The sequence below is a fragment of the Arachis ipaensis genome, chromosome B9 (assembly GCF_059453495.1).
Source record: "Arachis ipaensis isolate K30076 ecotype BB chromosome B9, ASM5945349v1, whole genome shotgun sequence".
In the NCBI taxonomy this organism is placed as follows: Eukaryota; Viridiplantae; Streptophyta; class Magnoliopsida; order Fabales; family Fabaceae; genus Arachis; species Arachis ipaensis.
The window spans coordinates 94,388,936-94,409,813 of record NC_142444.1 but is presented as its reverse complement, the minus strand read 5'-3'; the positions used below and the strand labels follow the sequence as shown (position 1 = coordinate 94,409,813).

Genomic DNA, 20,878 nt, shown 5'->3' with positions numbered 1-20,878 from the left:
TACCCCTTTGAATCACAGCACTACATTCTTCAGTGAGCATAATGGTCTCCTTCTCATGCCAGGTTCTCTTTTTGTTAATGAGCTCTTTCAAGAATTTTGCATATAGAGGCATCTGCTCTAATGCTTCAGCCAGGGGGATATTAATCTCCAACTTCTTGAAGACTTCGAGGAATTTGGGGAAGTGTTGATCCTTAATGTCCTTGTTGAACCTTTGAGGGTATGGCAAGGGGGTGTGAAAGCCTTCACTGCCTGCTTCTGCCCTTGAGATGATTCCTCCATTACTTGTTTCTCTTTCCTTGAATCTTGTGGCTGGTCATCTTTCTCGTCAAGCTTCTCTTGATCCTGCTTGCTTGCTATCATCTCTTCCTTGTTGCTAGCTTCACCATGCTTGCTGCTAGCTTTGTCATTGTCCATAGGCCTCTTGTTATCTTCTTTGTTACTCACCAAGGTTTTTCCACTCCTCAGTTGGATGGCTTTGCATTCTTCTTTAGGATTTGCAATGGTATCACTTGGGAGTGAGCTTGTTGGCCTCTCAATCACAACTTGCTTGGATAGTTTCCCCATCTGCCTCTCTAGGTTTCTTATTGAGGCTTCCTGATTCTTGATTGTTATCTCTTGGTGCTTCAGCATCTTTTCTATCAATATCTCTAAGTTGGAGATCCTTTGAGTGTCTTGTGATGCTTGTGGCTGGTTGTGAGATGTTGAAGATGGATGATAGGTGTTTTGGTTAGTGGTTTGGTTATTGGGTGGATAGTAGCTGAAATTTGGGTGGTTATTTTGGGATTTTCTATATAGATTGTGGTTTGTGTTTTGCTGGTTATTGTTCTGGTTGTTTCTTGAGTTATTTTGGTTTGAATTTCTTTGCCATGGTTGCTGATTTTGATTGTCGTTATCTCCCTATTTGAGATTTGGATGGTTCTTCCAAAATGGATTGTAGGTATCACCATAAAGTTTATTTTGGTCTAAGCCTTTGTTGAGCACATATTGAATTTGTTCCTACTGCTGATCTTCTTGGTTTTCTTCATTTTTCCCCCATGTGGTTGATGGTCGGCTTATATTTAATACTGCAACTTGGAGGCTATCAATCTTTTTAGCCATTTGCTCAAATTATTATTTGATTTTCTGCTGCATCATCTTGTTTTGGGCTAGGATGGTGTCTACTCCTTCCAATTCTAGCACTCCTTTCCTTTGATGAGCAAAGAAATATTGATTGTTTGCCACCATATCAATGAGGTTTTGAGCCTCCTCTGCTGTCTTCATAAGTTGCAAAGAGCCTCCTGCTGAATGGTCTAGTGCTTCCTGAGCCTTAAGAGTCAACCCTTCATAAAAATTTTGAAGGACGTCCCATTCATTAAACATTTCAGGGGAACATTTTCTAATCAGGGCCTTGTACCTCTCCCATGCCTCATAGAGAGATTCTGCATCCATTTGTGTGAAGGTTTGCACCTCAGTCTTGAGCCTGATGATCCTTTGAGGTGGGTAGAACTTAGCCAAGAATTTATTCACTAGATCCTCCCAGCTAGTGATACTTCCTTGTGGGAAGGTTTCAAGCCATTGAGCAACCTTATCCCTCAATGAAAATGGGAACAACAACAATTTGTATGTTTCTGGATGCACACCATTGGACTTTACTGTATCACAAATTCTCAAGAAGGTAGAGAGATGCTGGTTTGGATCTTCTATTGGACTTCTTCCATATGAGCAATTGTTTTGTACCAATGTGATGAGCTGGGCCTTCAATTCAAAGTTATTTGCATTGACATTTGGGGTAAGGATGCTACTCCCACAATGCCTTGGATTAGCAAATGTATATGAAGCCAATACTCTCCTTTGTGGTTGACCATTGTTGTTAGCCACTCCTACTGGTGGATTTGTTGGATTTGTTGAGTGTTCCTCTATTTCATGAAATTCTTCTTCAAAAAGTTCTTCTTCTCCAACATTTCCTTTCCCTCTTGCTTCTCTTTTTATCCTTCGGAGAGTTCTTTCATCAGCTTCACAGAAGGTAGGGATCTCTCTCCTTACCTCAGTCATACAAAAGCAAGAAACAAACAAACACAGAACTAGAAAATAATTCACTTTACTGATAGAGCAAAGTTAGTGTTAGCCTAAGCAAAAATTCAAACAGTTAATGTGCTTGTTAAAAATAAAGCAAGTAAACAAAAATAAAGAAAAAGTGCTTAATCTAGACCACCACCTTACTTAATCATTGTCAATCTAGATCAATCCTCAGCAACGGCGTTAAAAACTTGATGGGTTGAAAACGGATTTCCAACACCTAAAACTCACCGGTAAGTGTACTGGGTCGCATCAAGTAGTAATTACTCACTTAGAGTGAGGTCGATCCCACAGGGATTGATGGATTGAGCAATTTTAGTTAGATGGTTGATTTAGTTAAGCAAACAGTTGATGATTTGAGTGAATTGTGACAAACAGAAAATAAATTGCATGAAACTAAAAGGAAAAGGGAGAATTGATAGTAAATAAAAGAGCAGAAGAAGTAAAATAGCTAAATCTTAAAGTGCAAGTAATGTAAATGACTGAAACTTAAATTGCAAGAAATGTAAATAGCTGAAGCTTATAGTGCAAGAAATGTAAATTGCTTGAATAATAAAGGGGTGTGGGATGCTGGGATTTAGAATTTAATAATAGAAAGTAAAGAAGATGAAGTAAGTGCAGTAGATCTAAACAGAATTGAAAAATTGCAGTGAAAAACAAAACAGAAAGTAAATTCAACTCAATTATAAAAGCTAGGAAAGAAATTCAAGATATCAGGGAATCAATGATACTAGAAAATAAGTCTAGATCTCAATTCCTTCCTTGATCCAACAGAATGCAATTTGCAGAAGAAAAGAAAATGAAAACAGTAAAGGAAATTCAGATTTAATTCTTGGAACAATTTAGAAGAGAGGTAAAAGATAATTCTCAAACTTAGAATCAATGAAGCTCTTTAATCTCAATTCAAATTCCAAAACAAAAAGCAAAAGTAGCAAAGAAATGAAAATAAAGACAGAAAGCTAAATCAAATTTCCAATCCTTAGAATTATGCAGAAGAAAACAAAGATGAATTGTAGATCAATGATTGAAATAGAATTCCTTCAATCTTAATCCAAAATTCAGAAACAGAAAGCAAAAAAATGTAGAAGTAAGAACTAGGAAGATGAGAACCCAGATCTTAATCCCAATTCCCCAATTCAAACTAAAAAAAAATAAAAGTTCAAAAGTGAAAGTAAAGGTAAAAAAAAAGGTGCCCTCTAAATCAAACTAAGCCCTATTTATACAATTTCTATTTTTGATCTTCAGAATTTGGAGTGGGCTTTTTAGTTGGTGAAGAATTGGATGCAAAGTGGTAATTGAATTAAAATTGGACCATGGTGCAGCTCCAAGGGAAGCGTTCAGTTAACTAAACTGATTGAGCGCTACCTATTGCCTTTCCTTGGCTTATTTTGGTTTGTGCATGGCTCCTGGGGAATGTTCAGTTACTTAAGGTAACTGAGCGCCCCATGTCTTGGTCCCAGGCTCATTTGTTGCGTGACAAAGCCTTGGAATAGTGCTCAGTGAAATTGTTTCACGCAGCGCCCCTTTGCTTGCATGGGACTCCCCCTTCGAACCCTGGACGTTGCAGCTTGGTGCCAATTTCCTTGGCAAAGTGGCACTCAGTGAAGTAAGATAACTGACCGCCCTTTCCATTGCTTCCTTGGTTGATGTAGCGCTTTTTTTGGCCCCCTGGTTGCTTGGTTCGAAACTTGGTGGTTGCATTTTGGCAATTTCCTTTGTGAAGAGTAGCGCTTCTCTTATGCATAAGGTGCAAGGTTCGATCCTTGGCTCCCCTATTTTGGTATAGCGTACCTTGTTTTTTTCCTTGGGGTGGCACGAAAAAGTGAACTTAGTTAACTAAGCGCCCATGCTTTCTTTGTTTCTTGTAGCGCTCAGTTAGGTAAACTAACTTAACGCCATGCTTTCTTTGGTTCTTTGGTCATGCTGAGCCATGGCTTCCACTGGCGCTCAGTTAAATGATTGAACTGATCCCCCTTGCCTCCTTTGTGTGCCACGCTTTTGTACCTTGGGTCACGCTTTCCAAAGCGTGGCCTAAGGTCCAAAGCGTGCTTTAACTTCAAAAGCGTGCCAAAAATTCCTTTTTCAACCATTTCTTCACCTACAAGAAATCAAAACAACCAATCAAAGCATCACCAAATTCAAAAGGTTCATAAATTATTCAAAAACCAACTAATTTTAGCTTAAACCTCATGATTTAGTGTCAAATAAAGGATGGTTGATTGATTTAACAAAACCATGCAAATCCACTTCAAATTACTTACTTCTAATGCAAGAAAGTGCGTAAAACCTAATGAAACAAGTGAAAAATGCTTGAAAAGCTAGCATAAGATGACTTGTCATCAAGCTTGACTTGTGAGCCAAGAATCTTTAATTTCCAGCACGTGTAAGGTGAGGAATCTCTTTCTAACATGTTGTTTAAGGTTTGGTCAGTTGAGGTTTTATGGATTCAGAGTTGTTCTTGATGTGTTTTAGGAGGAAAAAGTGCTTTAAGAACACTTCAAAGTGTAACTGGATTTGGAGTAGCAAATCAAGGTAGGGTTTGGTAAAATTAATCTTGATTAAATGTGTTTGAGTTGTGTGATTATGATATGGTTTCGTTATGCTTGAAATTGATTGTTTATATGAGTGATTCTTGTTGAAATTTTGGTGAAATTTTGATGAAATTTGATGATATTCAAGCTATGAATGCATGTTCTTGTGGCTGCTGGAATTTCGAACCTTAGGACTCAAATTGGGGTTGAATTTGTGTTGAAATCCAAAAGGAAATAAGGGGCTTTGGTGGCTGTAATTTTATTTTTAATTATGGTAAAAATCGGTTGCTGAAATGATTTAAAAACGAGTAAAAATAGAGAAAGAATTTGAAAAATTTACGAAGAACGCGAAGAACACTTTGAGTGTGATGAAGAACATTGAAGAACACCTTTTAGATCTTGAAAACGTCAAGGTTATAATTATTTTGGTGTTTAAGGGGTTATTTTGTAATTTTCAAAAGTTAAGGTGGTTAAAGTAGAAATATTAAAAGTTACGGGTGGTAAAAAGTGAATTTTAAAGTTAAAAGTAAAAGGTAAGTTAATTTTAAAAAATTTAATAATAAAATAAGAAATAATAAAATATTAAATAATAATATTTAATTTTTTTTTTACCAAAGATAGGAGACTCGAACCCACAACCTCTTAATTGAGTATGGGGAGACTATGCCATTTGAGCTATAACTCATTGGCAATAATAATATTTAATTAAAAATAATGTTTTAATAAAATAATAAAATAATGCAGAAAAGACAGTTTTTCGTAAAAGCTTTAGAAAGACAACTTTAAGCCCAGAATCTCATAGTTTCCTTCATAAAAGACTTAGGAAGTGGTAATAACATATTAGTGAGGCAAAGATAAAGGAAAGATAAAAAATTAAAGAAGAAATGAAAATCAAAGAAAAAGTCTGGAAGGTTTTAATGACAGAAACAAACAGAGATTAGTAAACGAATTAGGGCAACAGAGTTAGTTCCTAAGTTGCGCCTAAGGTTAGATAATATATGAAAAGTTAAACTGTTTCATTATAGACTTAATGAACCCATACTTGGGACATGCTAACTATTCATACCGAAATTTACATGAGCTTTAAATACATACGCTAAACAGAGAAATCAGAGCAGAGTAGAGAGACACAGAGAACAGAGTAATCAGAGCAGTATAAAGAGACAAAGAGAAAAGAGTAATATAACAGAGAGAATAGAGGGAATGAGTATAAAAATAAAGAGTTAAGTCTTGTGGCATGATATTCTATTGTATGTTCATCTGCTGCTTTTCCGTTGGCCCTAGAGGTCCTGTAGGCCCAAGTTCACCTACAGTAAGTTGTTATTCCTTTAGGCTGAAGTTCACCTACAATGAATATCAATTGTGTAGCTCAGGGTGTTGCTTCTGTAGGCCGAAGTTCACCTACAGAGAGTTGTGATTCCTGTAAGCCGAAGTTCACTTATAGGGGCGCCATTTTTGTAAGCTGAAGTTCACTTACAGGGGCGCTATTTCTGTAAGCCGAAGTTCACTTACAGGGGTGTCATTTTTGTAGGCTAAAGTTCACCTACAGAAAGTTGTTGTGTTGTGTTTAGATTATTCCTGTAAGCCGAAGTTCACTTGAGGGAGTACTATTTCTGTAGGCCGAAGTTCACCTACAGAGAATAAGCCATATCTAGGACTGGTTCCTAGGTAATGTCGGGCTGCAGGGTGTAAACCGACACGTGAGCTCATGGCCTGCATAGGACAGACATGCATCATACTTGGTTATGCATTTCCTCTGTTATGATTATTGTATAAATGTATGCTTTCCCTGTTTGTCTTCTATTCTCTGCGTCTGTATTTTGCTTTCTTGTATTCTTTTGTGTGTGTTTTGCTTTCTGTTTTCTCTATTTTCTCTACTTATATGTTTCTTCTATTTACTGCTCCTATGTATTTTGCAATTCGTCTGCTAAACAACACAGAATTAATGAACTTAACTAATAACTCCGGCCCTACTAAGAACTTCCTAGTTCTTACCCCTTCTCTCTCCCTTCCCCCTTCAGATGGAAGCCTGAGTACCCTTCTGTACTCCACTGACAATCATTCTACAAAGAGGATTCTTCTCTAGGTAGTCTTCTGAGTCTAGAGTGAACTCTGTTATCTGTTTATATGTATATACCGTGATACCAGCCGAAATCTATTCCCCGTTTATCTACAAATTTTAACCTAAGTCCACCGTATGATGTTGCTGTTATCCGGCCACTCAATAAAGTACCAGTGGTATACTCTAAGATAATGCATGATCATGCGGAGGAGTAGTAGAAGATGTTCTGCCTTTTGATGACGTTCCATCTGACTTGGGTTTCGAAGACTTAGAACGTACTTTTCCTCGCTTTAGTAGTTTAGAGGGACTAGGTAAGTATAGAGTCTAGGCTAGCCTGGGCACCGGCTTAGGAACTTTTTGAACAGGTCAGGGCCTGGGATATTGTATGTATATACATGTATATAGTTATTATCTAGCTATATCTAGGGGTGTTCTAACTAAAAGTATATACTCTACTAAAGGCAGGATCACTGAGTGTTGCCAACTGCTTGTGATGTATTTATGTGTGGTTATTTATAACTGTATCATCTGTTATCATTCATGAATTAATTATGAATGATTCTATTTATTAATCCAAACATTTTCAAAAAAAAAAAGTACCTCACAAAATAACTACGCTTTTAACAACGAATCAGGCTCATATAGTAAATGATAGATAATAATTAGTAAGACAAGTTGGTAGCACTCAATTTCTAGTATGATCATGACGTAACAGAAATTGGGTCGTTACAATTTGGTATAAGAGCAGTTCGTTCCCAATAGAGCCTAGGGAGTGGACTGACTATGCTTTACTACATACTCTGCTTGTGTGTCTCATGCTGTTATGGTATCTTTAAGATACATTAGGCATGAATGTCTATGAGCGCTCATTTTGGGAATGTTTGTGTTTAACTTGAGATATTAAGGCTGATCACCTTAATGTTGATTGGTTGGTGTGGATAAGACCTCAATGACTGTGAATAGGCATGGTTTAATCGAGTTCTGAACGATGAATCGATGCAAGGCACAGCAATCTTCATAGCTATTATGATCTCCATGGCTTTGTGATGGTGAAAATTAGATTTCACACAAAACTCACCGGCAAGTATACCGGGTCGCATCAAGTAGTAAAACTCACTTAGAGTGAGGTTGATCCCACAGGGATTGATGGATTAAGCAACTTTAGTGAGTGATTAGTTTAGTTAAGCTAACATTGGTGAATTGAATGAAAATTTGATAACAGAATATAAATGACAAGAAATTTAAAGTTGTAGAAAGTAAATAAGCAGAAACGTAAAGAGCAAGAAATGTAAATTGGCAAAATCTTAAATGACAAGTAAGGTAAATTGCATAAAATGTAAAGGGGGATGGGTGCTGGAAATTAAAGAGGCTGAAAATCAAAGCTCAGGACAATTGCAGGAATTGTAAATTGCAGGAAATGTAAATCAAGCTCAAAGCAAACTTAAATGTAAATTGCAGATGAATTAAATTGCATAAAAGTAAATTGAGGGCAATGGAAACAGAAAGCAATGGGAACAGAAGATTAAAATCAAGCTCAATGTAACTGAATTGTAAAACTACAGAAAGGGAAATTGGAGTAGAAGATTGCAGGAATTTAATTTTGCATAAACTGAATTCAATGTAACTCAAATGTAGAAAGTGCAGAAAAATTAAAGTGTTTCAAAGAGAACTTTCTATTCTACCCTACTCCTACTCCTCTTACTCTCTAGCAGAGCCAGCCTTCTTAATGACATGAAACGGATGCCTTTTTATAGGATTTACAAAAATGAAAATGAAATTGAAATTGAAATCAAATTACAAATTAAATGAAATTCCTAATCTAGCTTGTTCTTGTGCCTTTGAATCATGTCAATGGGATTTTCTTGCTTTGGGGCTTCAATGAAATGGGTTGATTTGGATTTGGCTTTGAATGAATATGGATCCAGATTGGCACTTGATGGCATGGGTTAGAGTGGCTTGGTGCAGCTCTAGTGGAGCGCTCCGTGCTCTTTAGTGAACGTAGCGTTCACTCCTTGTGGCATGCTTCCCTCGTGCGAGCTTGGCCTCTCCTAGTATTCAATAAGTGAACGCTGTGCTTCCTTAATTGAGCGCTATGCTCTTTGGTTGAGTGCTGGCCTTCCTTAGCTTGGACGTTGCTGGCACAAGGCTTTAAAGAAAAGCCCAAAAAAGTTTGCTTGTGTGAATGCTAGCGTTCATTTAATTGAACGCTCTTCCTTGCCCTTTTTTTTCTTTTTGGTGCCAAGCTTCCCTTGCTTAATGTAGCGTTCCCTTTTATGAATGCTAGCGTTCATTCATTCCCTTTGCCTTGTCTTCACGCAAAAGTGAACAATTGTGAACGCTAAGTTCAAACTAATGAATGCTACCCTTCATTTTGCTTTAATGAATGCTTGCTTTAATAATGTATGCATGCTTTCATTTGTTTAATCAATTAGAAATGCCAATTAACATAACTTGATCCGTTAGTGCTGATTGGATATTACTAATGAAGGTTTCATGCATGCATTCATTAACAATTAATAATGCCAATGCATGGTTCATGATGGTGTTAATTTATTAAATGCATGAATGCTTTAATTGGCTTTAATAATGCCAATTACTTTAACGTAGCATTCATTCATTGGCATTAACAATTGGCATAATAATTAAATGCATGCATGCTTTCATTTTCTTTATTATATTAGTAATGCATGATTTACGAATTGGCATTAGTAATACTAGTGTGAATAAGCCAACATAGCGTGCATTCATTTAATTCATTCTCAATTAAATGCATGCATGCTTCATTAATTTCATGATGCATGCATAAGGCATTAACGCTAATGCCAAGGCTTCATGGTCATGGGCCACGCTTTTAAAAGCGTGGCCTAAGGTTCCAAAGCGTGCCCAAAATTCCTCTTTTCTTCTTTTTAGCTTATTTTGTACTTTTTTGCTTCTTTTTCCACTTATTTCCTACAAAATTTGTAAAATCAAAAGATAAAGGAAATATACTATTTAAGCACAAAAGCATTCAATATTTAAGCACAAATCATCAATTTCTTATATGAAAAAGCATAGAAAAACATGACATGATGACATGTCTTCACAATACCAAACTTAAACCTTGCTTGTCCCCAAGCAAGAAAAGAATCATGTAGTACATTTTGACAAACCAAGGTGAGAAGAATAGCAAGTTAATATTCATGGTAGGCTAGTTTTCTATGCATGCTGCAATCACAAAAGAAATGTAAATGATTGATGCTTCTATCTAGCTCATTTTATGAAATCTTCTCCTTATGTTTCTTCCTTGAAACAAGCTTTTGATTTTCTTATGAGCTTCTCCTTTTGGGTGTTTTACCCCATGAGTTGATAACAAAGCTACGATTCTAAATGCTTTGTTTTCAAGTATTACCACTTGATACATAAGCACCACAAGCATTGAATTAGAGGACTTCATTAAGCTTATTTGTTTCTTTTCTTGACTCTCTAATCATTAATGCTCAAAACCTTGAGCCTTGAGGAAGTGCTTTTGCACTTGAGCCTAGCCTTGACTTCTAAGTGTTTTATTTTCAAGCTTTTTGCCTAATACATAAACACCACAAGTACTTAACAATGGAATTGTCATTGGTACTCAGAGCCTTCAGCTTTCTCATTCTTTCCCTTTTGATTTTCTTGCCTTAATTTGCAATTGCTTATTCAAGATTTTCATGATTTCAAAAGATTTCACAAAATGTCCTAGATGAAAACTTCAATTAAATAAAATCTAATGCAATTGAGCAACAATTAACCATACCAGCCTTCCAATACGTGTATGCACATGCTAAGTTCTTCTTTAATTCCTTGTTTGTTTATGATCATGATACTTTACTGCTTTGAACTTTACAAAACTCAAGTTGGTAGTCATAGTGGCATAGCAGCATGTCACAGATCAAAATTCAGTCTATGCTTATTCATACACACATGTAAACAGAGAAGATAAAGTCAATCATGCAATTTAAAGTGCTGGAAACAAATGAGAGGAAAAGGAACTTTACAACCTTGTAATTCATCTTCTCTATTATTGTCATTTTCCTCTTATTCTTCCCTTTCCCTTGCCAAAATCAGAATGCTTGCTCATTCTCAAGCAACAATTAGAACAATGGCTATGGGGCTGAGATGGATCATGAATGTCTTACACAATAAAATGTTAGCGGTACATGTGTTTAAGCAAGAAACATAATCATCAAGGCAAAAAAAACAGAGACATTGTGATTGCAAACATAGAGGGTGTGCATGATATATTGCAGAAAGAAAATAAGTGGCACACCAAATAGTGTGACACTTTCACTTGGAATTGATGCAAGTATCCAGTATGGATTGGAAACAAATTTTGTTGCATAGTAACACCAAACTTAGAATGCAACCATACGTTAATTATTTGAACTAAAACTAAACAAATGAAATTGTTATATGTTAAGTACAATCACCAAGCCAAGAATATGTCATGAATAAGGATCTCTTGGTGATGTATTAACAAAAACAGTAAATAAAGGCAAGCATTAAAAACAAGGAAATGACTAACATAAAGAGAAAACTAAAATTGTCTAACTAACAGAAAAATAACACTACAAAGGGCATTATGATTATGCAGACAAGTGGTGTTGCTGGATGAATTGCATAGAAAATAAGTGGCACACAAAACATAGAATCTTAGTGTGACACTCTCAATTAGAATTGATGCAATCATCCAGAGGGATTGAAAACAAATTGTTGCATGGCAACACCAAACTTAGAATATAATCATATGCCAATTTATTAAAATTTAAACAAAATAGAGAAAGAAAATAAACAAAGCAGACAGAGAGGATAAACAAAGCAAAGAAATGAAATGTTACCTACGATTGGGTTGTGATGGGTGGAAATTAGAATTCCACACAAAACTCACCGGCAAGTGTACCGGATCACATCAAGTAGTAATAACTCACAAGAGTGAGGTCGATCCCACAGGGATTGATGGATCAAGCAACTTTAGTAAGGTGATTAGTTTAGTCAAGCTAACATTGGTGAATTAAGTGAAATTTAACCAACAGAATGTAAATGACAAGAAATTTAAAGTTGAAGAAAGTAAATGAGCAGAAACATAAAGAGCAAGGAATGTAAATTGGCAAAATCTTAAATGACAAGAAAGGTAAATTGCATGAAATGTAAAGGGGGCTGGGTGCTGAAGATTAAAGAAAGCAGTAAATTAGAACTTAAAACAATTGCAGAAGATGTAATTTTGCAGGAAATGTAAATCAAGCTCACAGCAAACTCAAATATAAAATGCAGAGGAACAGGAAGATTTAAATTGCATGAAAGTAAATTGGAAGCAATGGGAACAGAAAATTTAAACTCAAGCTCAATGCAAACTGAATTGAGAAATTGCAGAAGAGGAAATTGCAGTAGAGAGATGTAAGAAATTGAAATTTTGCATAAACTGAATTCAAGATTGAAAAATAGAAAGTGCAGAAAAATTAAAATTTTTTCAAAGAAGACTTTCTATTCTACCATACTCCTATTACTCTCTAGCAAAGCCAGCCTTCTTTGAAAATGAAACAGATGCCTTTATATAGGCTTCACAAAATAAAAATGAAATTAAAATTGAAAATAAATTACAATTAAATAAAATTCCTAATCTAACTGATCCTTGTGCCTTTGAGTGATGTCAATTGGGTTTTGCTTGCTTTGGATTTGAATGAAAATGGATCCGGATGTATTTGGTGACTTGGGTCAAGACACTACAAAAAATTTGATTTTTACCGACAAATTTTTAGCGGCCATATTAATATAGCCATAATTTCTTTTGCTAAATGACTTCTTTTACGGCAAATAAAATAATTGCCTTTAATACTTCATTTGTAACGGCAATTAGATAAATGGCCACGAAATAATCATTAACTATGCATGTAATTCTTCTTCTTTCAATCTTTTTAAATTATGAAGAATATCACTTTCAAAGCTGAAGATATTTTCTCATTTCTCGCATTTCACACCTCTTTACTCTCTTACTGCCTCCACCTCACTTTGGTGTCGCAACCTCTTCACTTCGCCATCGCTGCCATCTCCTCCCCTTCCTCACACCAAGTTCTACACCGAACGACTCAAGTAACATTCTTCGCTACCACCTCATCCTCAATAGGCGTTGGTTGTCACTGGTTCATGTTACAGTCTCTGTCGATGGCTTGTAGCCTCATGCGGTGGTTTCTATCGCCACCTCTGCCATACATTATGATCTCTGGTTTCAGTTCGCATCTCAGTAACCTTTTCAACCTTCTCTTGTTTAATTGTGGTTCCTTATTTGAGAAATTCTCATTTTCTAGGGTTTATGTGATTCATGCTAATTAATTAATTCACAAGAAACATAAGTTTATAATCCCTTTATTTTTTTGATGTTTTGTTTTTCATTTTATATTTTTGCTAATTCTGAAATTCATCAGGATTTTGTTGTTATCGGTGTCGCCAATGGTTATTGCTCCTCCTCTATTTCTCTCTGGTTGTGTGCTGGGCCATTAATGGATGTTCCTTGTGTTCAAGATAGAGTTTTCTATTTCCCTGGGTTACATTGAATTGGTATAATATATACTTCTTCACCTTGTTTCTGATTTTGTTTGTAAATTTCATTTTTTCCATTTTTTTCTATGTATGCTTTCAAATTTAAGGGGTTTAATTAGTGTTATATAATTTTGTTTTTTTTTTCTTTTGTAGTTGCCAGAACCAGAATTGAGGTAGATGAAGAATCAGAAATCTCCCAAATACAATCTTCCATCGAAGATCTTATGTTGTGTCATTGATGTTAAGTGTCTGATAATGTTTATCTTTTTTTGGTTACTTATGTTGTGTTATGTGTTATTGATTGGCTCATTGGAATGATGATTTTTCATGTACTGATTATAGAATCTTGTTAATTTTGTTTTGTAGGCCAAGATGGAAAGTAGCAAGGTTTATGCTCAAACCACCTTGGAACCATCTTCAGATTGAGAATTTGATACATTTTCTGAACAATTAATTCCCTCATTGAAAATTGAAAAATGTTTAATTGATTTTTCTATTTTTTTTCTGGTTTTGTTGTTGTAGAATATGACAATGAAAAATCCTACTCAGGAGTTGGTAGCAAAGGATATTCATGGGGTTCAATGGAAGTTTAAGCATATTTACAGAGGTAACTTTTTCTTGGTTTATGATATTGGAAAATCTTCATTATTTTTCTTTAAATTTATGTTTTAACTGAGAAATCTTGCTTATTATTTTGCACAATTTGTTAAGGGCATCTGAAGAGTTAGTTGCTTTCAATTGGCTGGAGCGCATTCGTTTTGGCCAAGAAAGAAATAAAGTTGTGGTTCAAGTAACATTAAAAGAGGTGGATGGAATTGAGTGCATTCTTTACTAGACAGAATAACTCACAATGGCCTAATTTGGACCATGAAATTTAGTCCCAGTGGCCAGTATCTTGCTAGTGGAGGCCAAGACGGTGTTGTTTGCATTTGGCACGTTGTATCAATTGATGCATCCAGTCTTTAATATGAACCATTATTAGTTGTAACTATAATATGAACTGTTATTAGCATAACTTATTTCAACACTTCAACTAGTATGATATTTAATTATTATATCTCTTGTTTACATGAAAGCAGTGAGATGCATTCAATTCAACCCTGTTGATGAAAATTACTTCATTAGTAGCTCCATAGATGTTAAAGTTCGAATATGGAGAATGCACGAAGAGCGAGTGGTTGACTGGGCAGACATTCGAGATGTCATAACTGCCATAAGTTACCAACCAATTGAAAAGGTATGTTAATCTTATCAGTACTCAATTAAATCTTGTCAAAAAAATTTTTGATCTATTTTTGCTTATTCTTAATATAAAAACTCACAGTCAAAGTGGATTTTGAACCTTAGATTATTTATTTGTGCAGGGATTTGTTGTTAGTTCCCTTACCAGCATATGTCACTTTTATGTTGCTTCGGGTAAGTACTTAATTATAGCTTAGAGATTACCATAGTTTTGATACCTGGTTTTCTGAAAAAAATAAGATAGGAAATGAATTAAACAAGTGTCTAAATTTGATTACTAATGATTTACAGATTTAGGCAAACATTTCCATCTTGAGGCACAGATTAATGAGAACACCAATATCTTGCAACAAGATAACTGGAATTCAGGTTTTGATCTTGACATTCCTCCCTAAAAAGAATTTTATATCTTATACTTACTTTGTTAATGGTGCAACACTTGGTTCTATTGCAGTTTTCCAAGAAAAACCACTAAAGAGTCATGATCACATCAAAAGATTTCGAAGTCCGAATATTAGAAGGCATGGAACTTGTTCAGACATTTAAAGGTAGAATACTCAATACCAATGCTAGGATAGTAATATTCTGCAACACAAAAGATTCAAGTAAAGTTGTGGTTTGTAACATTCATGTGCTTTATAAGAGGAAAAATTAAGCTAGGTTAGGTAACTACTGCTTGTTGTATAGGCCGTTATTCATTTATTAATTACTATGATATCCAATAGTGTCATTTATTTTATATAGCCAGTTCTTTCTACTGGGATAAGAAAAAGGTGCAAGTGTCTGAAACCTTTTAAGTTCTAAATGTTTTACCATGCTAGTTTTAGGATTAAACTTTTAGCCAATTAAGTTTAGTTTTCAATTTATACCTTAAAATTATTTTCTATTTAAACTCTGAAGATTCTTTGCAATTTGGATCAGATCAAACTCTCTGGTCTTCACCTTTCAATGTGCTTGAATGATCTGGTTAACCACATTGAAACTTGCATCTCAAAACAGGTGGCATTCGGGAATCCTAACTTGAAGAGTAAAGGCAACATGCTTGTTCTTTTTAGAAATTTTGGTGATAGGTTTCATTATCATTGTAGAATAGTAAAAATAAATATCTGTAAGATTATGTGAAATGTAAATACTAGTGCTTAGAATTTCAAATATTATATGCAATCACATTTTGTAATCACAAGACATATTTTGTTGAATATTACTATTTCAGTTTGCTATGAAACATACTTAAATTATATATGTAGACTTGTTACTGATATTGTGTTTAATAAAATATTTTATTTTGTAGTAATTAATTTTAGTATATTTATATTATGTACAAATAATAATAATTGTCTTAAAAAATAATTTTAGATTTTAGGAAAAAAAAAGATAGGTTGTTAGTTCTAATAAAATGAGTATAATATAATAAAGAAATAACTTAAGATTTTAGCGGCAATAACAATGGCAACTAAAAGTGAATAATATTATAATTTTAGAATTAATTTTAGTGGCCATATAAATTGCCAAAAAACTGGCCACAAAAAATGATAACTTTTAGCGGCCATTAAAAAGGTCTTTGCCGGCAATTGTATAATTGCCGCAAAAAATTATAACCTTTAGCGGCCATTAAAAAGGTTTTAACCAGCAAATGTATAATTGCCGCTGAAACCTTTTAGCGACAAAGCATAAAACGGCTAATGTCTAATTGCCGGTAAATGTATTAGTGGCTATTTTTATTGCCGCTAAAAGCAAAATAAATGGCCGCTAAAAGTGATTTTTCTAGTAGTGGGAGTGGCTTGGTGACACTCCCAGGGTGTGTTGGAACCTTGCAGTGGAGCGCTCCGTTTGGTTGAATGAGCGTCACGTTCATTCTTGGTTGGTGAACCTTGGTTGCAATTGGCCCTTGCCCATAGCGTTCACTAAGTGAGCGTTCCGCTCACTCTTTGAGCGCTACATTCCTTTGCTTATCTGGGCCAGCTTTGAACTCAGCTATCCTTGGCCAAGAGAGCACAAAAAAGGTAGCAAAAGGGAGCGGTATGCTTGAATTTTTGAGCACTACTCCTCCTTGTGTGCCTCGTCCGTGTCATGGCATGCACCTAGCTTTTCTCTTGGTTCTAAGGCACGAGAATGCTCACACTTGTGAGCATAGCGCTCACTTCTTTGAGCACCATCCTTTGATGTGTCCGCTTGTCTTGATTGAGCGCTCCCCCTTCGAGCCTTGGTGCTGGCCTTTGCTCCCTTGGTTGAGTATTTTTCTTGGGCCTTAAAGATGACTATCTCTTGAGTTTTAATTTCATGCCAAATATAGATTGCTATATATCTTTGGAAATCTCTAAATGTCAGCTTTCCAACACAACTGAAAGCGCATCAATTGGACATCTGTATCTCAAGTTATGGCCCTTTGAAGGAGGCATGTTCATGCTGTCACAAGGCTTAAAGAAAAGCCCGAAAAAATGAACAAAATTTAACGTAGCGCTCTCTTTAATGAGTGCTAGGCTTTGTTTCTTTCATTCATTGGCTTTCTTATTAATATATTACATGCATGCTTTTATTAATGCATTGACATAAAGATTGATTTTCCAATTGCATTAGAAATGTATGGCTTTAATTAATAATGCTAATGCTTTAACGTTAAAGCATTCATTCATTTAACGCCTTCATTCATTAGCATTAGTAATTAATTGTTCCATGCATGCATGCTTTCATTATATTATTACATTTGATTAGTAATGGCAATTACTTAACATAGCATTCATTTATTTCATTCATTTGGCATTATTAATTAAATGTTTCATACATGCATTCATTTCATTCATTCGGTCACTTAATAATTAAATGCATGCATGCATAAGCATTAATGCATGATAGTTCATGATGCTAATGCCAAGGCTCCATGGCCATGAGCCACGCTTTAAAAAGTGTGGCCTAAGATTCCAAAGCGTGTTCAATCTTCAAAGCGTGCCCAAAATTCCTCTTTTCTTCTTTTTAGCTTATTTTGTGCTTTTTTTTTCTTCTTTTTCTTCTTATTTCCTACAAAGTTTATAAAATCAAAAGATCAAAGAATTATACCATTTAAGCACAAAAGAATGCAATATTTAAGCACTAATCATCAATTTCTTGTATGAAAAAGCATAGAAAGACATGACATGATAACATGTCATCACAACACCAAACTTAAACCTTGCTTGTCCCCAAGCAAGAAAAGAATCATGTAGTACATTTTGACAAATGAAGGTGAGAAGAATAGCAACTCAATGTTCATGGTTGGCTAATTTTCTATGCATGCTACAATCACAAAAGAAATGTAAATGATTGATGCTTCTATCTAGCTCATTTTATGAAATCTTTTCCTTATATTTCTTCCTTGAAATAAGCTTTTCATTTTCTTATTAGCTTCTCCTTTTGGGTGCTTTCCCCCATGAGTTGATAACAAAGCTACGACTTCTAAATGCTTTGTTTTCAAGTATTACCATTTGATACATAAGCACCACAAGCATTTAATTAGAGTTCTTCTTTAAGCTCATTTGTTTCTTTTCTTAACTCTCTAGTCATTGATGCTCAGAGCCTTGAGCTTTGAGGGAGTGCATTTGCGCTTGAGCCTAACCTTGACTCTAAGTACTTAACAATGGAATTGTCATTGGTACTCAGAGCCTTCAGCTTTCTCATTCTTTCCCCTTTTCTTTCTTGCCTCAATTTGTAATTGCTTCTTCAAGGTTTTCATGATTTCAAAAGATTTCACAAAATGTCCTAGATGAAAACTTCAATTAAAGAAGATCTAATGCAATTGAGCAACAGTTAACCATACTAGCCTTCCAATACTTGTATGCACATGCTAAATTCTTCTTTAATGACCTTGTTTGTTTATGATCATGATGCTTTATTGCTTTTGAACTCATAAAATTCAAGATGGTAGTGATAATGTCACAGCAACATGTTACAAATCAAAATTCAGGCTATGCTTATTCATACCACACATGCATACAGAGAAGATAAAGACAATCATGCAATTTACTGTGCTGGAAACAAATGAGAGGAAAAGGAACTTTACAACCTTGTAATTCACCTTCTCTACTGTTATCCTTTTCCTTCTATTCTTCCCTTTCCCTTGCCAAACTCAAAATGCTTGCTCATCCTCAAGCAATCAATTAGAACAATGGCTATGGGGCTAACATGAATCCTGAATGTCTTACACAATGAAATGTTAGTAACACATGTGTTTTAAGCAACAGAATTAAAGATAATAATCAAGGCACAGAAAACAGAGACATTATGATTGCAAACATAGAGGGTGTGCATGATACATTGCATAAAGAAAATAAATGGCACACCAAACTTAGTGTGACACTTTCTCTTGGAATTGATGCAAGTATCCAGTAAAGATTGGAAGCAAATTTTGTTGCATAACCAAACTTAGAATGCAATCCTATGTCAATTTATTTGAACTAAAACTAAACAGATGAAATTGTTATATGTTAAGTACAATCACCAAGCCAAGAATATGTCATAAATAAGGATCTCTTGGTGATGTATTAACAAAAACAGTTAATAAAGGAAAGCACTAAAAACAAGGAAATGACTAACATAAAGAGAAAACTAAAATTGTCTTACTAAAAGAAAAATAACACTGCAAAGGGCATTATGATTATGCAGACAAGTGGTGTTGCTGAATGAATTCCATAGAAAATAAGTGGCACACCAAACTTAGAATCTTAGTGTGACACTCTCAATTAGAATTGATGCAATCATCCAGAGGGATTGAAAATAAATTATTGCATGGCAACACCTACCAAACTTAGAATGTAATCATATGCCAATTTATTGAAATTTAAACAAAACAGAGAAAGAAAATAAACAAAGTAGACATAGAGAGTGAATAAAGTAAAGAAATGAAATGTTACCTACGGTTGACATGTTCTTCACTTTCTTCCTCTTCTTCCATTTTGTTAAGAAGAATGACCTCAAGGGGGGAGAAGATTCAGCTAGTGTCCCCTTTCTTGGTCTCCTCTCAGCAAGCTTCTTTCTGTAAATGGCCTGGTTGAGCTTGCTTGCTGATGGTTCAAGGGTTAGATTGGCTGTATTCGACCTTTCCTTCTTCATGGATATGATCAATTGTGGCTTGGTCACAATCCTCTTCTCGGTGCTCTTGTTAGTTGCCTTCACTTCTTGGATGTTAAGAGTTGGTGGTTGTGTGATTGTTGTAGTGTTTTTTCCATCAAGAGCCTTTTGAATTAATGGTTCAATGGGCCCTTCATCTATGCATTTCTCTGCTTCAATTGAATGTGAATCTCTTTGATTGTCTTCCTCCATTTCTTCTTCACGACTTTCCATTAAGTCCTTTGGGAGGGAATCTTCACGTTCTATTGTCACTTCAATTAGCTTTTGTGAATATAAAATCCTTGGCTCATGTTCCTCATCCTTCATTGCAATTTCACTTGACACAGGGGCCTTTTGTTCTTGCTCTTCCACTTCCTCACTCACAGATTGTTCTTTATCCTTAATTCTTGGCTCTCCTAAGTTTCTCCTGCCATGCTCCAAATGCCCCTCCATCTTCTTGAAGAGGATTTCTTTCCAGGATTGTTTATGTCTTTCCAAGAGTTGTCCTTGTCTTTTAATGACTTGGTATTGGCTTTCCAAGGATTCTTTGGACCATTGAAGGTAATTGACGAGATGATCCTTGCTAGTAAAGAATTTTCTCAAATAAATTTCCATTGTAAGTATAGTTCTAAACCAGCAAAGAATCCTTTCATACAAAAGTTTTGGTTGTCACTTAAGCAAACCCAATAAAATTGATAACCGAAGTATTGAAACCTTGGGTCGTCTCTCAAGGAATTGCAGGGAAGTGTGTTTATTATTGGTTATGGAAAAAGGTATATTTTTGGGGTTTTTTTTTTTTGAAATAAGGAACAAGTGATTTAAATGGCAAGAAAAATAAATTAATAATTATAAAGACTCTTGGCAAGGTATGAGAACTGGAAATCCCATCCTAGTTATCCTTATCAGGTGTGATAAGAATTGTTGTTGCTCCCACTTAGTTAACCCTTACTAAATAAAGGAGTGTCAAGTGGACAAATTAACTTGATTCCTCAAGTCCTAATCAACTCCTGTGGAAAGACTAGCTTTAGAGGGATCCAAATCAATCAGCAATTCCCAATTCTCAATCAACTGCTGAGTTTGACAACTCAAGTGTTACCAATTACTTAATCAAAGCCAAAAGGAGAAAAATCTAAATTAAATTGAAAGCATCATAAATAGAATAAAACAATCATAAATCTGAAATACCTCAAATTATATTAAATAGAATATTCAAATCTAACATGAAGAGTTCATAAGCCAATTTGGCAACATAAGTAATTAACAGGTAAAAGCATTAGAATAATTAAAAAAAGAAGAGAACATAAATTAAAGTTGGGAACATTGAACCTGGAATGGAGTAATAACCATAAAGTAAAAGAAATCC

The 20,878-nt window shown here is 35.0% G+C and overlaps 1 protein-coding gene across 1 annotated transcript; it reads left to right on the top strand.

Annotated features, from left to right (window-relative positions):
- Positions 1-13,371: 13,371 nt before the first annotated feature.
- Positions 13,372-15,552, top strand: LOC148545510 (uncharacterized). The gene is made up of 8 exons (XM_088498254.1): positions 13,372-13,434; positions 13,561-13,581; positions 13,717-13,801; positions 14,274-14,431; positions 14,559-14,610; positions 14,728-14,805; positions 14,891-14,984; positions 15,436-15,552. The coding sequence occupies exons 1-7, from the start codon at positions 13,372-13,374 to the stop codon at positions 14,980-14,982; spliced, it is 549 nt and encodes a 182-aa protein (XP_088354380.1). The 3' UTR covers positions 14,983-14,984; positions 15,436-15,552.
- The last annotated feature ends 5,326 nt before the right edge of the window (positions 15,553-20,878 follow it).